This window comes from Myotis lucifugus, unplaced genomic scaffold, assembly GCF_000147115.1.
Source record: "Myotis lucifugus unplaced genomic scaffold, Myoluc2.0 scaffold_125, whole genome shotgun sequence".
NCBI lineage: Eukaryota > Metazoa > Chordata > Mammalia > Chiroptera > Vespertilionidae > Myotis > Myotis lucifugus.
In genome coordinates, this window is record NW_005871173.1 from 1,395,660 (window position 1) to 1,415,178 (window position 19,519).

General features: G+C 35.4%; 1 protein-coding gene across 12 annotated transcripts in view; it reads left to right on the forward strand.

Moving 5' to 3' along the window:
* SCAF8 (SR-related CTD associated factor 8) overlaps nucleotides 1-19,519 on the forward strand; it is a 103,909-nt gene that overhangs the window by 41,081 nt on the left and 43,309 nt on the right. For 8 of the 12 annotated variants that reach the window (XR_002830518.1, XR_002830517.1, XM_006093871.3 and 5 more), the window contains exons 12-20: nucleotides 740-933; nucleotides 3,491-3,591; nucleotides 5,512-5,625; nucleotides 6,449-6,605; nucleotides 8,653-8,786; nucleotides 10,277-10,421; nucleotides 11,931-11,999; nucleotides 15,727-15,945; nucleotides 16,651-18,115. Coding sequence is in view for 10 of the 12 variants with exons in the window: in XM_006093871.3 (XP_006093933.1) it covers nucleotides 740-933; nucleotides 3,491-3,591; nucleotides 5,512-5,625; nucleotides 6,449-6,605; nucleotides 8,653-8,786; nucleotides 10,277-10,421; nucleotides 11,931-11,999; nucleotides 15,727-15,945; nucleotides 16,651-18,101 (2,584 nt within the window). In the remaining 2 variants the exon portion in view is untranslated. Of the gene's footprint in view, nucleotides 1-739; nucleotides 934-3,490; nucleotides 3,592-5,511; nucleotides 5,626-6,448; nucleotides 6,606-8,652; nucleotides 8,787-10,276; nucleotides 10,422-11,930; nucleotides 12,000-15,726; nucleotides 15,946-16,650; nucleotides 18,760-19,519 lie in introns of those variants that run through there. The other 4 variants (XM_014460119.2, XM_014460120.2, XM_023758189.1 and 1 more) reach the window with 2 other exon arrangements.

Genomic DNA, 19,519 nt, shown 5'->3' on the forward strand with positions numbered 1-19,519 from the left:
CGGAAAGTCATTAGTCTTTAACATTTTTTTACCCTATTTTCTACTCATGAGTACCCTGAAAATCTGAACAGTAAGTAAATACTAGAAGAGGGAGCAGTATCTTTGATCACCTTTTCAGTCATTTCTTGTTTGTTTCAAGATGTTATGAGTATTTACCTCTACTAAATGAGAGCCTGACCAGTCAGCTTTCTCTAAACCCACCTCATGTCACTGAATTATTTGGCTAAAGAAGTTATGTTAGTTATGATTTGGTTGTAGCACAGTGGCTTCCTTATTTGTCTTGTAGCTCCTCCTTAATAAGCAGGTTGGAGAAGTTGAAAGCTTGTAAGCAGAATTACATAATGGCCTAATGCTCTGTTGGAAACATTCTTTGTTTCGTAATTTTAAGAACGTAACATCTACATCACCTAAAGGTTCTTTTTATATTATTGGGTTTTTTGTCCCTGTTTGTGACTCTTGGAAAAATAAATTGAAACACTAAGAGAAAGTGAGACCCTTATGGGGTCTCATTTTCCTGTTTTTCATGGTTGTGGATCATAACCCAGACTCAGTAAGAATTATTGAAAACAAATATTTATGACTCGTGTATTTGAGAAAATGCATATTTAATACTTGATTATAGTTACATTTTTTAAGAGGTAGATAAATATAAAACAACCCTTTTTTTCTCTTTCTTCAAAGTAAGAAATTTAATATAAGAATAACATTGTCATTAGTAGTAAAACAAGATTTTTTTTAGGTCACCAAGAAAACGAAGGTCTAGGTCACGGTCTGGATCTCGAAAGCGTAAGCACAGAAAGCGATCACGCTCACGCTCAAGAGAAAGAAAGAGGAAATCATCACGTTCATACTCCAGTGAAAGAAGAGCTAGAGAAAGGGAGAAGGAACGACAGAAGAAGGGGTTACCTCCAATTCGGTCTAAAACATTAAGTGGTAAGTGACAACATGCTTTTACAAACTTTGGTGTCAACAGATACTAAGAAAATAGTTATCTGCTACAGAGCCTCTAAATCTTACTTTAATACTGAGACTTTGCAAAGTGGTTTGGTAAATGAGTAATTTTATCCTTGGCTTTTGTAATGTGATAGGGGAGAAAAGGGAAAGGAAGAACAGTTTCTACTCAAATACTAAGGTCGTTTGAGAGTTAAAATTTTTTAAAAATACGTTTATATTGATTTCAGAGAGAGGAAGGGAGTGGGAGAGAGAAACATCAGTGATGAGAGAGAATCATCAATTGGCTGCCTCCTGCACGCCCCTTACTGGGGATCGAGCCCACAACCTGGGCATGTGCCCTGAGGGAATCAAACTGTGACCTCCTGGTTCATAGCTTGACACTCAACCACTGAGCTACACCTGCTGGGCCTAAATTTTTTTTTTTTTTAATGCAAGTTACTAAACATAAGACTTGACTAATGATATATAAACTGGACCAGGCATAGTGTCTTTACATGAACACTGTGACTTCTTTGCATTCATGTTCTAACCAGTTAACCACCAGGTAGGTCTGTAGGAGTAATTATTGTAGGAAGCATGTAAATTTTAAAGCTAATTATAAACTTACTGAAATAGTATTGGAGACATTCCGATTGTATAAATTTTGCCTCCTCTATATGTTAATCTACAATGTATGATTAGAAAAAATTTGATAGTAGTGGGAGTTTATTTTAGGAGAGGGCTAGAGGAGAGTTCATGTAGTAGGACTGTGAGGTACAGGAAAGTAAGTTGTAATTAGTGCCAAATTCTGCCTAAAGGATTCTTAGTGGGTTATATAACTTCTAAGGTGAACCAGCAGACTGCAGATGGGCAAATTACATAAAATTGAACAAATTGTCTTTCTTTGCAAAGAGCTGAACATCAGTCAGGTGATCTGATTTCTAGAGGTCTCCAAATATATTCTTTCTGTCTTGGAAATAGATAAATAATTGGTATAACTTATAGTACTGCTGAAGCATCTTGGAAATTCAGGCTTCTAATTAAAGGCAGTAGCCACCTGCTTACTAAGTTCTGGCGCTTTGAGCAATCTTTGGCTATTTTGCTAGAATCTTATCTGATTATGAGAGGCAGTGTTAATCTAATGTCGCTCTAACTCACTCTGAAAGTTTTTATTTATCTCTTAAGGTAAGGGACACTAAGGGAGCCGAAGGTGTGACCATAAAATCTCTACCATGCCTCTTCCCATGATTACATTTAAGGCATTCAGAATCTCCAATTTTAGGATATAGCTTTTACCTGGTGTGTCTTTCATGTAGTTCCTCACCTAATTTTTCATGTTGCTACCACCATTTACATAGTTTTGACTATGGAATTTATTTTCTATTGTTGTTTTATTTTCATGGGTAAATACAATAAAAACAGAAAGCACATAAAGTATGGTGAGAAGGATGTCTCATTTTTTTTTAAATCTCAAATCTCTCCGTGGAAGCAATATTAATTTTATGTGGTCCCAAAACATTTTAAACACAGGCAGTAGTTTTCCCCTACCATTGGTCCTTAGAACACAAGAGTTTTTATGAATAGTCCAGAGGATATGAAACATCAGCACACAGTAGCATTCTGGGAATCAAGTGTCTCCTCCTCATGGAATGGAGGAGACTCGTTTTTGCTTTAAAGTAAAGAAAAAGATGTTCAGGAAAAGGAGATATTCATGGAGGCATGAACAGTACAGCTAAAAGTAGACAAAATGTCTCATGTGTAACATTTGTTTATTAATTGGTAGTGGCTTCCAAGTCTTTTATTGTAACAGTTAAGGAGTTCTAATTCAGTCTTTTGCTCTTCGTATTTTCATGGAAATTATTATTTCCTTAAGGATAGAATACAGTTTTGAGATTTAAATGTTAATTAGAGACAAACATCCATTTAAACGAAAAATACTTTAGTCCGGCCAGTGTGACTCCACTGGTTGAGTGTCAACCTATGAACCAGGAGCGTTAGCCTATGAACAGTTCGATTCCTGGTCAGGGCACATGCCCGCGTTGCGCGCTCTAGCCTCAGCGGGAGGTGTGCAGGAGGAAGTCGATAGATGATTCTTTCTCCCCATTGATGTTTTTCTCTCTCTATTCCTCTCTGAAAAAAAAACAATGCACATTTAAACAAAATACTTGAAAGGTACATAAGATTGCAATGAAAAGTGTTTTGAAACTTTGTTCCACATTAGAATTACCCGTGGTATTTTAAAACTCCCAATTTCCACTATGTCATACTCCATACTATTCATCATCTTTACAGTGGGATCCAGGTACCCAAAGTGATTCAAGTATGCAGCCACGCTTGAGGACAGGTGACATGATAGAGGTTGGCTTGGCATAGATGCAAATGGATAGATACCTAGGATTTTAGTTGATTTTAAATAGAAAAGATAAAAATGTCAGTAAACATGTATTTTAAATATGCTGTCTTAAATTTTAATGTTATTGTTAGTAGAGCTACTCAGCTCCTTAAAAAAAGGAACTGTCTGCGTGATTTAGGTCATTTGCCTCTTTTTTCTTGACAGTGTGTAGCACTACCCTCTGGGTTGGTCAGGTGGACAAGAAGGCAACACAGCAGGATTTAACCAACCTGTTTGAAGAGTTTGGACAAATTGAATCCATTAATGTAAGTATCACATTTTAAATTATAGTTTAAGGTTAAAAAAAAGAATAGAGTTTTCACTCCTACGGAGAGTCACTTTGGTTTCTAATTAGCCTAAGTGTATCTGTCCGTACACATCTTTATAAGGATTGTTCGACTTTGATCATTTCTGTATACATTCTGCTGTTTATCATCTTGCTTAATTAATTTTTAAAATGGAATTCTAACAAAAATTCTTTTTTTATAGTAGTCTAACACTTGATCCCTAAAAACATTCCATTTTGAGTTAGTGGGAACTAGTGTGATCTTTTTATAAAAAAGAAACTGAGTCCACAGAATTGTAATCCACCTGCACATGAGCACACAGGTAGTGTGGAGACACAGCTGGATTTTGAGGTCCCAGTCTTTTGTTAGCCTCTTCTTTCCTCCCTTTCTCTTCTTTGTCTTTTCCTCTCAAAGCCAACCTTAAACAAGAAAACCTGTGTGGCCAGGGCATCTCCAGTCACTTGAGCTTAACTCTTTAACTCCTCAACTTGATTCTTTCAGTGGTTTTGCCCCGCCCACTCTTCTTTGAGTAGTTTCTTTTTCCTGAAGGGCTGCGCTAAGGATGTCCGACTGTAGCTTAGGCCTGCTCCCCGTTGGCAAGTGGACATCCTCCGAGGGCTCCCGGGCTGCCAGAGGGATGTCTGACTGCCAGCTTAGGTCCAATCCCCCCAGGGAGCAGGCCTAAGCCAGCAGGTGGTCATGCCCCAAGGGGTCCCAGACTGCGAGAGGGCACAGGCTGGGCTGAGGGACACACCGAGTGCACAAATTTTTGTGCACCAGGCCTCTAGTAGATAATAAAATACTTTATGTGGGGGGAAAGCATAGTACTTACAACTAATAGGCACTAAGTTTTTTTGTGCCTATTTTACAAGTGATAAAATCCTGGATTTGGAAAATTGATGTAAGATTTAGAAGACCAATTGATTTAGATTTGAGGACCAAGAAAAGTTTGTTAGATTTAGCATTTAGTAGATTATTTGAGAGCTTGAAATAATATTTTCAATTGGTTGGTAAGGAGTTGGGTCTGTATCATAAGATTTGAAGAAGTATGTAAGGGGTTAGGTAGATTTCACTTTTGAAAGGTTTGGTATTACAATGACAGTAGCTTGAAGTGTTAGCAAGACTGAAGGAAAGGTTTTTATTTTTAACAAATAGAGTTTATGAGATATTGGGTAATAATAAAGGGATAGAATACCTTTTGAGTTCTTCAAAAGAAAGTGAAAGGCTCTGTGTGTTTTTTTCTGAATTAATACATTAAGGATAATTTTATGATCTGGCAGTCTATTGAATAGTTAAATGCTTTGTAAATAAAAGTCTCAGATCTTTACAATGAGGCTATTTTCCTGTTCATTTTAAAACCCACTTCCAGAAGTACGTGGCCAAAATTAAGTTGTGTAAATTCCAAAGCTTTAGTTTTATCACTTATTGTAGTTTATAGATTTTGTATTAACGTTAAGATACCCCAAACAATAGTTCTTCACACATCACTCACTATTATTTGGAAAAATTGAAATAATAATGTGAATAAATTGTATGCTTTCAAATATGTGGGCCATACAATATTATTTTCCTTTTATCTTGTGGTATTGTATGCATGTTTGTATACTTTTTAAAATAGTTCTTTATTGTGTATTAGATACACTTTAATTGATATGTGATGATTTAAGATTTTGCATCCATCATGGCTTAGAGTGAGACCAACTAGGTTTTGGATTTTGTTCTTTGTTTAAAACTAAGTAATTAGTTGTACATGAATTGAAGCAGTAAACAGCTGGAGGAGGAAAAGGGAAATGATTCAGTATTCATCAGTAGTTAATGTTCTTTTTCATGAAAACCATAAAATGCCAGAATGAATCGTTCTCCTTATATCCCTTCTAAAGGAAACATTTTTTTTAATAGATGATTCCTCCCAGGGGCTGTGCTTATGTCTGCATGGTTCATCGACAAGATGCATTTCGGGCTCTTCAGAAGCTTAGTTCTGGATCATATAAAATTGGGTCCAAGGTCATTAAGGTGAGATTGGGGTAAGGGGACACATACTTTTGCTTTATTGGATTATTAGGATATTTCTGTATTTAATTGATTTTTTAAAAATGTTTAATGGGCAAAATGCAACAGGAATTTATTATTTCAGTATTATTGAGTACTGAATTAGATATAGATAGATTAATACCCAAAACTTTAGTCAACTTATATTATTAATTTCTCCTTTTTAGCCTATTTCATACAACCCAGGCCCTTATGAAGGTTTTATTTTTATTTTCCTTTAATCTTTAAACTGAGTAATTATGTATTTTTCCATTTTTACCTTGTATAACCAATTTCTTCGATTTGGAGATAATTTATTCCATCAGTTTCTGTAACTGAATTAAAAACGTTAATGTAACTGCTTTCAATGGAGGTAATGTGCCCATGCTTTGTCATTTTATGGCAGAGTGTTTCCTGTAAACTCCAGTGTCACTGGTCTCTTTTCTGGAGTACCAAGTTTTTGTTTAAATTATAATAACTATTCTAATTATCGATAATGTAACTTGACATTTTTTATGGTGAAAAGTAGATTTGGATATTGTTCCTGGAAATGTGTTGTCTTAAAGTAAGAAGTGGAAATAAATTTCATAAAGACAATCCCAATCTAATGCAGTTTTTATTTTACAAACAAAAACAGAACATGAAAACTTTTCATGGCTGCTGTTCTTTCAGTAGTAATGCTGTGCCTGTCCAGCTGATTTTTAAAACTAATTTTATTTGTATTTACAGTGTCTACATGTTTTTTAATGTTTTGCCCTGTTTTTACAGTATTGATAAGCTTTCTGTTTCCTCTCCTAATTCCTGATAGATTGCTTGGGCTTTAAACAAAGGTGTAAAAACAGAATACAAACAATTCTGGGATGTGGACCTTGGAGTTACATACATACCATGGGAAAAAGTTAAAGTGGACGACTTGGAAGGTTTTGCAGAAGGAGGCATGATTGACCAGGAAACTGTAAATACTGGTAAGAACCCTAAAGGTAGTTTTATGTTTAAAAAGCACACTTAAATGTTTGTAATTGGTAAGATAGGGTGAATTGTGTTTATTCTATTTCCTGGCTTCTTTCCTCCAAAAAGAGAAAAAATATGAAACACTTTTGTGTTCAATGTATATGTTTCATGGGTTCTATTTCATTAAGTGTCAGAGTATAGAGAAGAGAGTATTTTAGAAGTTTACAAATGTAGCATTTTTTAGTGTCTTTAACAAAGTTTTCCTCTTCAAGACAAAGAGTTATATATTGTGTATATGGAGGTTTTTTAAAACTAAATATTTAATTCCTTGAGTTTAAATGAGAACTGGAGATTTCATAAGCTTCTTTGAAAAACTGCCTAGATTATTTTGATTAGTATCCATGTTGAGAATGGTTCATATTCATGTAATTTGAGAATGCTTATGTGCCCATACTTTGTCATTTTATGGCAGAGATCATTTGCTTTAACCAAATGATCTTCTGACATGCTCTTTTAAAAACCTTGTCTTTTTTAAAAAATATATTTTATTGATTTTTTACAGAGAGTAGGGGAGAGGGATAGTTAGAAACATCAATGAGAAAGAAACATTGATCAGCTGCCTCCTGCACACTTCCTACTGAGGATGTGCCGCAACCAAGGCACATGCCCTTGATCAGAATCAAACCTGGGACCCTTCAGTCCGCACGCAGGCCGACGCTCTATCCACTGAGCCAAACTGGTTAGGGCAAAAACCTTGTCTTTTTATTTTAAAAAATGATTAGCAATTATAACCAGTAAGAATTCTTAAAATAATTGAAATATGCTATATATGTTATTGCTTCACATCTTTGTAGCATAATAGCTAATTTTTAGAATATTTTTGTTCTCAGGCCAACTCATATATTCAGACACTTTTTCAGTTTTCTTCTTGTCAATTTCTCCTTTTACTTGATGGATGTTCCTCCAGAACATGTATTCATTTACTAAATATTTTAGTTCCTGCTGTGTGCCAGGCATAATTTTAGGAACTGGGATTATAGCAGTAAGACAGACAGACAAAAATATTTCATGCAGTGCACGTTGTAGTATAGGAGTTGATAACCTATAGTCCCTGGGCCAAATCTTGTCAGCAGCCTAGTCTGTAAATAAAGTTTCACTGAAACAAAGCCCCGCTCACTTAAGTTTATCTATTTTATATGACTCCCCCCACCCCCCCCACTACTTTAGTATAGGAAAAGTTTGCCCACCCATCTTCTAGTGGAAAGATAGATCATTAACAAAAGAGATAAACTATACGGTATTTCTATGTTTCTAAGTTTTAAGAAGAAAAATCAAGGGGAGATAGGCAGTCTAGTTGTGGAGCTATTGCAATTTTTATCGGTTGAAGGGGCTATAACGGAGAGGGTGATAGTTGAAGGGGTGAGATGTGCAGCTATCTGGGGAACGCATTCCGTATAGAGGAACAACAAGTGCAAAACCTGTTCAGAAATCAGGAGACCAATATGACTTGAGCAAAGTAAGTGAGGAGTGCGTAGTAGGAGATGAAGTCAGAGAGATACAGAGGGGTGAGCTCATGTAAAGTCTTATTAGTCATTATAATGACTTTGATCCTTACTCTGAGGGAGATGGAGAATCATTGGAGGAACCATTAGACCATTCTATTTTTGCATTGCTGTATTTTCAGAAATATTTTTTGGTATTGGGTTAGTTCTTGTTGATTTTCCCTTGTGACAAAATATAGAATAGGTTGGTTCCTCTTATGTCAGACAGCCTTTGAGATACATATGTATTATATCCCTTTTAAGTGTTTTCTTTATACCAGATATTTTAGTGTTTTTCATTTGTATCTCGTGTCATGCTTCTTTGGACTCCTCCTTAGTGTCCTAATTAGATTTATCTGGGCAAAACCTAAATTATCACCTATAGCTATGGACCCATCTTAAAGATAGATGTGCCAAGGTAGATGAAGGACTTAGGCAAGCATGAAATAAGTATATACATAGAAATAAAATTTAAAGTTGCACTTATCTAGAGGAAATCAATTTCAAATATTTTATTTAGAATGGGAAACTGTGAAAAGCTCAGAACCTGTTAAAGAGACGGTCCAGACAACTCAGAGCCCACCTCCTGTTGAAAAGGAAACAGTGGTCACAACCCAGGCAGAGGTTTTTCCTCCACCTGTTGCTGTGTTACAGGTTAGTGCTGGGTGTTTTTGTTGTTGAATGTGTTGTTTTACATTTCTGTTTTTACTCATGTATTTACTTTCTAAAACCTGGAGGAAATTGTCCAAAGTGCAATAAATAAGAGTTTACACAAACACTTTTTTAAGAAGAATTTTTAGAAATGATCTAATTCATATTTAAATACGTATTTATAAAACAGATGATTACTGATTGCCTGCTCTGTGGCATTTATTGTTTTAGGCACTTGAGATTAGGATACATCACTGAAAAAAACAAAAACAAACCACAAATCCCTGCCCTTAATAGAGCTTTTGTTCTCCAAAAGGGAGACAGAAAATATAAAATAAGTTTATGAGATACTATGGAAGGAAAAAGATAGTATAAGGATGATCAGCTTGGGTAGATGCGACAATCTTATATAATAACCATTTGGCTATCCAAGGAAAAGGCTCATGCTTGGTGTGTTCAAGGAATAGCAAGTAGGCTAGACTAGTATAGAAAGGACACCTCTAGAAAGACTTTGGTTTTCAATCTGGGATGTGGATCCTTTGGAGGATTTTGAAGGAAGAAGTGACTTGATCTGGCTTAAAGTTTTAAAGGATTGTGCTGGCTACTATTTTGAGAATAGAATAGTGGGCATTGATAAAAGCAAGGGAGACTGGTGAAAAGACAGTGAGAGCAATCCCAGTGAGAGATGATGGTGGCTTAGACTAGTAGACTGATAGCAGTGGGAGGGAATGAGAAGTAGTCAGATGCTAGGTGTATTTGGATGTTATCACCAATGGAACCTCATGGCACAATTAGATTTGAGTTGTGAGAAAGAGCAGAGGGAAGGTTTTTGGTCTGAGAAATTGGAAAGATGGAGTTACTGTTATCTGAGAATGGGAAAGACTGTGGAAAGCATTTTTGGGGGGAGGACAATTGGAAGTTAGTTAAGTTTTGTGCATATGAAGTATCTTTTAGACAACAAAGTTAAGATGTTGAATAGACTGTTAATATAATAGGGATTTTAGAAGAGAGGTATGGCTATAATGCAGTTAAATATTTGGGGATTATTGTACCTAGGATGAGTACAAGGTATTTATGCTAGGAGTAGAAAATAAACTTATGAGAAATTGGAGTAATTTTAAAGCTGTTATTGACATGCCTCCTAGGTTGCATAGCAGAGTTAGGTACTATAAACTTACTGGGAGATGGCAATTTAAAATTGAGCCTTATACTCACTATTCAAATAGGTGCCGTTACTTTATATCACTTGAATATAAGATCGATTTCACAATCTCCACATACACTATCTGGTGAGAAATAGTGCCTTGCTTTTACCCCAAGTAGACTGACTTTTACAAGTATTCAAAAAGGAAAGGAACAAAGCAGCTTAATATAATGGTATTTGTTACCTTCCTAAACAAGAAATAGAAATAATTTACCTTTAGGTGTTCCAAGATGTAATCATTGCAGATGGATAAAATGATTTATGGACTTTTTATTTTCTATCCACAAAGATTCCAGTAGCACCAGCTGTGCCTACAGTTAGTTTAGTCCCACCAGCATTTCCTGTGTCAATGCCGGTTCCTCCTCCTGGATTCAGTCCAATACCTCCACCTCCTTTTCTACGAGCAAGTTTTAACCCTTCACAACCACCTCCTGGTAAGGAGTTTTTGTCTTATTAATGGAACTCTAGAATATCATTTCTTTTTCCAGGTTAAAAGGCTATAGTGCAGTGATTTTTTAAACATTAGCATGTTGGAATCACTGGGAAGGTATGTTAAAGCACAAATCGCTGGTCAGCCTCTTTTTGTTGGGGACCACACGTTAAGAAGCATTGACAGAGAAGAAATGGAATCCTTTAAAATCATTGAAGTGCTCTTAAAATAATTTAATATTTATGATGAAATTGTTATATATTAGTTCTTTATAGTTATTATTCATTGGAAAGTGTGCATTAAATTATATAGATTTTTCTCCAAAAAATCATTAGGGTTTCCATTTTGACATTAGAAATAATATCTTAAAATGCTAATTGAATTCATAATGCATTTTGACCTAATTGTTGATAAACAAAAGTTCTTGAAATCAGTGTTTCTAGGTAAAAACTATAGATTACTTAAATAACACATATTAATTAAATATAAGTAATTGCTTATATAGAATTATTTGTCTATTTTAACAAACAAGGTACTATACTTCGATATTTGTAATTTAAGCTCTTAGCTATTAAATAGAGTTTCTAAAAAATACTAACAAGGCCAAAAAGTGAATTCATTGTCTGAAAATGCTTGTAATTTGTTTGTCTTATGACATAAAGTTTTAAAATTACAGTTTACTACGTTAATTTGAAATTGATGCAGATTTTAATAAGAATTTTATTTTTGTATATTTTAAGTATTTGACAATTTTGTCAAAATTTTCAGTATTTGTGATTAAAATTTATTTTTAGAAGATATTATAAACTGATTATTTCAAAAACTATACCGCTCAGACTTTATAAAGTCATTGTCGAGCATTCATTTGTTGAAAATCACATCTCTTTTTTTTCTTATCTTCAGCAACTGTTTTTTAATTCAATTTAATGATAGCTCTGTATTTTAAAAATTCAAGGAAACAGGTTTATAGTTTGATCATTTAGTATTGAAAATCATCAAACAGCCAGTATTAAATTGGAGATTTGTTTCAGTGCTCAAAACATAATATAGTAACATCCAAGATTAAGGAAAATAAATACCTTATCTAGTAGGTAAACATTATATTTATCAAAGAAATATAATAGCACCTTTTACAGATGACATTGTTGCATATAATGTTATCAGCAGCTTGAAATGCAATGTTTAACTCCCCAGGTAGTCACCATGTTAACATATTAACAGGTTGCCTGGCTTGTAATCTTCAGTTTGATAGCATTGTATTGAGTGTCACAGAACTTTCTCTTGATGAGGACCTCTGTGCATTGCTTTAGCACACTCTATACTAAGGATCAAATAAGGTAGTGTATATAAAAATAATTTTTAAAATGGAAAGTACATTCACAAATATGAGATTGTAGTAATAAAAGGCTTTTGTAAGGATGTAGAATTTGATTTATAGCTATTGAAATCTTTGCTTTAAAAGAAGTAACTTTTCTTATGCTATTTTATTTTGGGTCTTTTTTTTCCCATGTAGGTTTTATGCCACCTCCAGTTCCACCACCTGTTGTACCACCGCCTACTATTCCACCAGTAGTACCAACATGTGAGTTTTCTGTTTTAGGATTTTCTTAATTCATGGAGTGTTAATGTGTTGTTTCTCATTCTTTTGAAGTATTGTTCTTTTTTATTATGAAAGTTTTTAGAAACACATTTTTTTGTTGTTGTTAAATGATTTCTAAAAAATTTAACAATATCATATGTCAGTCCATGTTCAGATTGGCTTTCTTGTCTCAAAATGTCTTTTTATAATTGGTTTATTTTAGTCAAAATTCAAAGAAGGGTCTCTACATCTTATTTCTGTGTGTGTATGTATTAAATATCTTAATCTAGAGAAGTACTGCCCAAACCTCCCTTTCTTTTTCAATTCTTTTTTTAAAAAATATGTTTTTATTGATTTTAGAGAGAGGAAGGGAGAGGGATAGAGAGATAGAAACATCAATGTGAGAGAGAAACATCAATTGGCTGTCTCCTGCACACCCCTTACTGGGGGTTGAGCCCAAAACCTAGGTTTGTGCCCTGACCGGGAATCAAACTGGTGATCTCTTGGTCATGGGTTGATGCTCAACCACTGAGCCACACCAGCTGGGCTCTTTTTAAATTCTTAATACATTTGATTGATTAAAGAAACAGTTATCTTCTCTATGCAAAATTCCAAATGATGTATTTGGTGTTTTTTTTGTTTATGGTATTGAATTTGTCCCTCTATCTCCTTGAATTTCCTATGAATAGGAAGTTTTTAGCACCAAAGGCTTGCTTCTTTTTTGGTGAGAATCCTTAAAGGTGTGGTGCCTCACCTCAGGAGCCATGCAGTGCCTTCTTTTCCCACTTTAAATGATGTTAAGATGCGTCCGAGCATTCAGGTATTGGAGCCTGGTGATTAAAAACGTTTCCCTCAAATTTGTATCCTATGGTTTCCATCCATTGATCACTATTACTTAAATCTAATTTTCATTCATTTCAAAGTGGTGATCTTTCGAATTTTATAATTCTTTGCATATTGCTTAACTAGAATTTTTCTATAAAGAAAAACTTCCTCTTATCATCTAAGTGTATCTAGTTTACCTTGACATACAGTTGTACATGCAGATGCTAAATTATTTCCTGTAAATGCCTTTTTTTCAGAGTAATGAGTTAGTTCTATATTAATTCCAGTGCTATCCAGTGGTTGAAGCTGGAGAGGATTTCTCTTATTTCTCCTCCTCTTTCTCTCCCTTTCCCTCCCACTACTTTCTCCTCATTTTCTTTCTTTTTTTTTTTTTTAATATATTTTATTGATTTTTTACAGAGAGGAAGGGAGAGAGATAGAGTCAGAAACATCGATGAGAGAGAAACATCGATCAGCCGCCTCCTGCACATCCCCCACCGGGGATGTGCCCGCAACCCAGGTACATGCCCTTGACCGGAATCGAACCTGGGACCCTTCAGTCCGCAGGCCGACGCTCTATCACCTGAGCCAAACCGGTTTCAGCATTTTCTTAAGTGTTTATGGATTATGGATGTTTGCTTCCAAGCAGTTGCATTCACTTTCCTCTTTGCATTTTAGTTCCATTTTCTTTTTACAAAAATATATTTTTATTGATTTTAGAGTGGAAGGGGGTGGGGGGAAGAAAGTGATTGAAACATCAATGATGAGAATCACTGATTGGCTGCCTCCTGCACACCCCCTATCAGGGATCAAGCCTGCAATCTGAGCATGTGCCCTGACCAGGAATCGAACCATGACCTCTTGGTTCATAGGTTGATGCTCAACCACTGAATCCCCCTTGGGCAGACTGCTCCATTTCTGACAATGAAAGACCTTTGATATTGCCTCTGGATCTTTTGAGATGTTTCTGAGAGCTTCTTAGTTTCCGCCAATGATGGCCTGGTGGACTTTATTGTAAAGAGAGTGTATGTGGTAGAGAGCTCCCCTTTTGATAATATCTATTTCTCTTATATTTTTAAATTCTTAACTCTCTTTTAGTGTTTAGACCGTATTAGGATTCTTCTTTTTTTGTTATTGTTGGTTGGTTAAGTAGGAAGAATTGTTTAGTCTTCCTGATAAGTTTTTAAAAAATAATGTAAATATTTTTATTGGTTTTTTTGTTTGTTTGTTTGTTTTTTGTGGGTTTTTTTTAAGTGAGGAAGGAAGAGGGATAGAGAAACTGGGGTTCAAGCCTGAAATCCAGGCATGTGCCTTGACTGGGAATCGAACTTTTGACCTCTTTGTTCATGGGTTGATGATCAACCACTGAGCTACACTTGCCGGGCTGGAAAAAATTTTTTTTAAATTTATCTTTATTGTTGAAAGTATTACAGATGTCCCACCTTTTCTCCCATTGACCCATTCCACCCTCCTCCCACTCAGAAGCCATATCTGAATTCACTATTCATAGAGACTCATCCTAGAGCCTACCTTTTAATTATTTCTTCTTAATTTCTTCATTTTGGAATGTCCGGGATAAAAATAATGGAGAAAAGGAAATACCATTGTGTTCCAGATACTCTCCTATTTACTCACTCGATCTCATTTAATTCTTAAAATTTGCATTTGTGAGCCCAGGTGGTTTTATAGCTTTCTTATGTGCTAACAGTTTGTCCAGATCATTTAGAGCTAAATATGAGGATAACACAGTTCCTAAAATCCCCAAGTAAATGATTTAATAGTATTGTGATAAAAATTGGGCTGAAAATTCTAATTGCTTGATTGTGGTTTTATATTCCTTTAATTTGTTTTTTAACATATAAATAATATAAACATTTAGGGGGCTTTCTACACATCCTTTTAAATGGAATGTTTATACCTTTTTTATTTGCAGTCCACTTTATCTCCTCCCATCTGATGAGCTCCTAACCTCATTTTACAAAAAGTTGTGAATATAAGAACCCCAGCCCATTCTAATTTCAGGGGGATTGGGTGGATATTCATTCTTATACATATTTGCCAGTCTGCACTAATCATTTCTATATATTCAGAGATACATGTGCTAGCTTCCTTGGAAAATTATGAATTTTTTTTGTATTGCTGAGATTTTCTTAAATTACTGGTCCTTATTTTACTAAACATTTTTGTGCAAATATTTCTAAAAAATTTTTTAAATTAAAAAATAACAGTTTAATCTTTATGGTGACTCATTTGTCATTTTAAGCCTCAGTTATTACACATTACCCTGGAGCAGTGGTCGGCAAACTCATTAGTCAACAGAGCCAAATATCAACAATACAACGATTGAAATTTCTTTTGAGAGCCAGATTTTTTAAACTTAAACTATATAGGTAGGTACATTGTTATTAACTTAATTAGGGTACTCCTAAGGCTTAGGAAGAGCCACACTCAAGGGGCCAAAGAGCCGCATGTGGCTCGCGAGCCGCAGTTTGCCGGCCACTGTGCTAGGTAATACAGGGGTGCTATGAAAGAATGTAGTTTTTATTATAAATGAAATAGAGGGACCAGAAGAAAATTCCTATAGGAAGGTCCTCAAGTAACTTTGTTTCACTCAATGTTGTTTGGTAACAATGTTTTTGAGATCCTTAGGAACTTAACACTTGTTTATATCAACTAGCCTATGGTTAGTTACACCATTTTAAAGTCACAGAACCTACCGACAACCTTAAGTGAGGACCTACTGTATGTTGTTAATTGAGCAATCATACCAGACAATTGGGGAGAGAGGATAGGGAGTCATTTAAGAGTTTGGCAAGGCCATTGTTATTCATGGTTAATATTTTAACTTAGCACATGAATGATGAGATAATTAAGTCTGAAATACAGTCTCTCACTCTTTAAACAGCTTTGGTGCAGCCGCCATTATCCATGACTCCAGAAACTGTGAAAGAGGTTGGATTTGGTAGCCTTGTTTTACCAGGTGGTTCTGTTGCCAGCAGTCTTGCTCCTTCCACTCTGCCAGCTGGAACTGTTTTTAATCCTCCCCCTAAACAAGCAGAGCCTGAAGAAAAAGTACCTCATCTTATAGATCACCAGATCTCTTCTGGTGAAAACACCAGATCAGGTAAAAACTAAAATGAAAATCCCCAGAAACACATAATTAAATCATAAATACTGCTTCTGTATAGTGGTGTTTAATTCCGAGGTGCCATGCATTTGTAACCAGTTTAATGCACAAATATTGAAATGCAGTTTTTAAAAAGATCACTGTCCTTTGAAATTTATATTAAAAACAAATTTGTTATTCTGTTCAGGATAGTATAGATTTTGACGCCTTTCCATTGAGACCTCATTCCCTCTACTTATTTTTTTCTTTTGCTTAATGGGACTGATTTAATGTGTTATCAAAATAAGATTGCACAAAATATGAATACCTACAAAACGATAAAAATGAACACATACTAAGTATAAATAACTTACTTATGACAGGTATTATTTAGCCAGGTCTACAAATAAATATGGTGTTTGAAAGCAGCAAGTCCTTTTTTTTTTTTTTTTGGCACCACGGTTAGCATATATATAAAGAATTGTGGTTTAAAGGTGGCAAATAAGTATAAAACCTGGCATTTTTGTTAACTTAAAGATCATGTTTAATATTTAAATTTTACTATAACTGGTATTAATCTTAGCTATAATTCTTACTTAGTATTTAGTATACTTTGAATTTAGCTGATTAACTCTAAGCTAACTGCTGGAAATTATAGCATTAGTTTTCTTTTTATACCAGAATAATTTTTGTTTTTTGTTTTTTCTCCCCTTTCCATTTTAGTGATTCCAAATGATATTCCAAGCGGCTCTGCAATTTTAGGAGGACAGCCGCCAAATGTGACAAACAATTCTGGAATTCTTGGAGTTCAAAGACCAAATGCACCAAGTAATTCTGAAATGCTTGGAGTCCGGCCATCTAACGTTTCCAGTGGTTCTGGGATTATTGGAGCCCAGCCACCAAATATTCTAAATAACTCTGGAATTTTGGGAATACAACCATCCGGTGTTTCGAGTAATTCTGGACTTATGGGAGTACTACCCCCCAGTCTCCCTAACAATTCTGGACTTATAGGAGTACAGCCACCCAATGTTCTAAATACATCTGGACCTTTGGGAACACAGCCACCCGGTGGGCCTCAAAATTTACCCCCTTTACATCTCTCTAATCAAAGGATGCCTGTAATGCCAATGTTAGACCTTCGTCCAGGACTAATACCGCAGGCACCTGGACCAAGATTTCCTTTGCTACAGCCTGGAATTCCACCCCAACGAGGACTCCCTCCCCCATCGATGCTTGATTCAGCTCTTCATCCACCTCCCCGTGGTCCTTTTCCTCCAGGAGATATTTTTAGTCAGCCAGAAAGACCTTTTCTAATTCCTGGAAGGCAAAGTATAGACAATATTGCTAATCCAGAAAAAAGGATACCGCTTGGAAATGATAACATTCAACAGGAAGGCGATAGAGATTACAGGTTTCCTCCTATAGAAACCAGGGAAAGCATGAGTAGACCTCCCCCAGTGGATGTTAGGGATGTGATTGGGCGGCCTGTAGATCCCAGAGATGGTCCTGGAAGGCCTCCATTAGATGGCAGGGATCATTTTGTAAGGCCTCCTGTAGATATTAGAGAGAATCTTGTGAGGCCAGGCATGGATCATCTTGGTCGAAGAGACCACTTTGGCTTTACTCCAGAGAAGCCATGGGGGCATAGAGATTTTGATGAGAGAGAGCATCGGGTTCTACCTGTCTTTGCTGGTCCAAAAGGCTTACATGAAGAAAGAGGGAGATTTCGGTCTGGAAGCTATCGATTTGATCCCAGAAGTGGTCCTTGGAACAGAGGATTTCAAGAAGTTCACAGAGATTTTGATGACCGCAGAAGACACTGGGAGAGGCAGAGGGATAGGGATGACAGAGATTTTGATTTCTGCAGAGAAATGAATGGAAATCGTCTTGGACGAGATAGAATTCAAAACACCTGGGTCCCCCCTCCCCATGCTCGGGTTTTTGATTTCTTTGAAGGGGCCACTTCTCAACGAAAAGGTGATAATGTGCCTCAGGTTAATGGTGAAAATGCTGAGAGACATGCTCAACCACCACCTTTACCAGTACAGAATGAACCTGAACTTTATGAAAAACTGACATCTTCAAATGAAATAAACAAGGAGAAGAGTGACACAGTTGCTGATGTAGAAAGTGAACCAGTGGTAGAAAACACAGAAACTGAGGGGACATAATCATCACTCAGTAGGTAAAAAGATACCTTTTGTAAAGTTGTCATCTCTCTGTAATAGATTAATGGCTGACTGGACCATAGTTGTTCACTTTTGTCTGCCAGAATTAAGTTAATCTGATGTTCATGTTCACTTTTCTCTTAAAATAATTGTACAACTGACTTGTATAGACATTGTTCTTAATATGAACATGATAGGTAAACATTTTTTATTTTTCTGATAAATATAAATGTTGCCCCCAGATTCTTTTAACTTCAAGGAAATGAATAACAGCTTGTCAGAGACTTCCTATGGAAGAAAGGATTTTTTAGATACTACTATTAGGTTGGATATGGTAATAGGTATATTTCAGAATAGCAAGCCGTGGTATATCTTATCCATATCTTTAGGCTGCTGCAGAATTTTAAGGTAATAGACAAAGCTGTGATATTTTCTGCAAAGACTGGCTCTAGGTATTTGAGGAGCACAATACAGAGATTTTAAAAAGTGATTTTGTAAAATCTACATACACTATGGTCTCTGTTTCTCCAAAGTAAGTGTTTGTGATTTGTTCCTCATACTGCAGTGAGTAAAAAGAAAACAACAACATAAATATTAAAGTACGTTTCAATGTTGGGTGAATTTTGTTTTTAGATGCCAATAAAACTTATTTGTTTGATAACAGTGTTCTAGGAATTGTATTTTTTTAACCTACAAATTCTTAAAACCCTGAATCGTTAGCTGCATGTGCTTAGTTGCAAAAGGTTTCTCTTACTCCTAATAACAATGAAGAACTGTGGTGGAAAAGCATGTACTTTAATATAAAAATCATGCAGTCTCATTAGTTTGTATATAAAATCTGTGTATATTTATTGTGTGAGTCATAGGTTATTTTGTTTCTCTGTATGTCTATATTCATGCACATACAGAGAAATATAGATGTTGATAGTTTAGATAATAAAATACTTTTTAAAAACTGAATAGAATTAGATAAATTTGACATTGCTCATAGTTACAGCTCTTAGCTTTTATGAAGGGGAAAATAAATACTGTAAAGAAATACATTGGCGGTTTGCTAATTTAAAAAATAAGTAATTAATCATGAAGCCAGATTTAGCATGGGCCCACATTTCATATAAATGCTTGCTTGCATTGTGTTGTTTCACATTATATTTACTATTCTGCATAGATAGTGCTAGTACTAAAGTACTTCCTGGCCACTTGCCTGACGTGAGTATCTTAATGGCACAAAATATAGAGTGTTGTTGATGGATTTAAAAACATTACTTTGTATACCAGGAACAAAGTGTCTGTCGTGTGTTCTGCAGGCTCTGGGTAACACTGTTCAGATTAATCTCCAAGGTAAACTGAGTAGCAGAAAAATTTGGTCTTGGTTTCTGTTATTTATTTTTGTTTTCGTTTTCATTCATTTATTGTTTGTG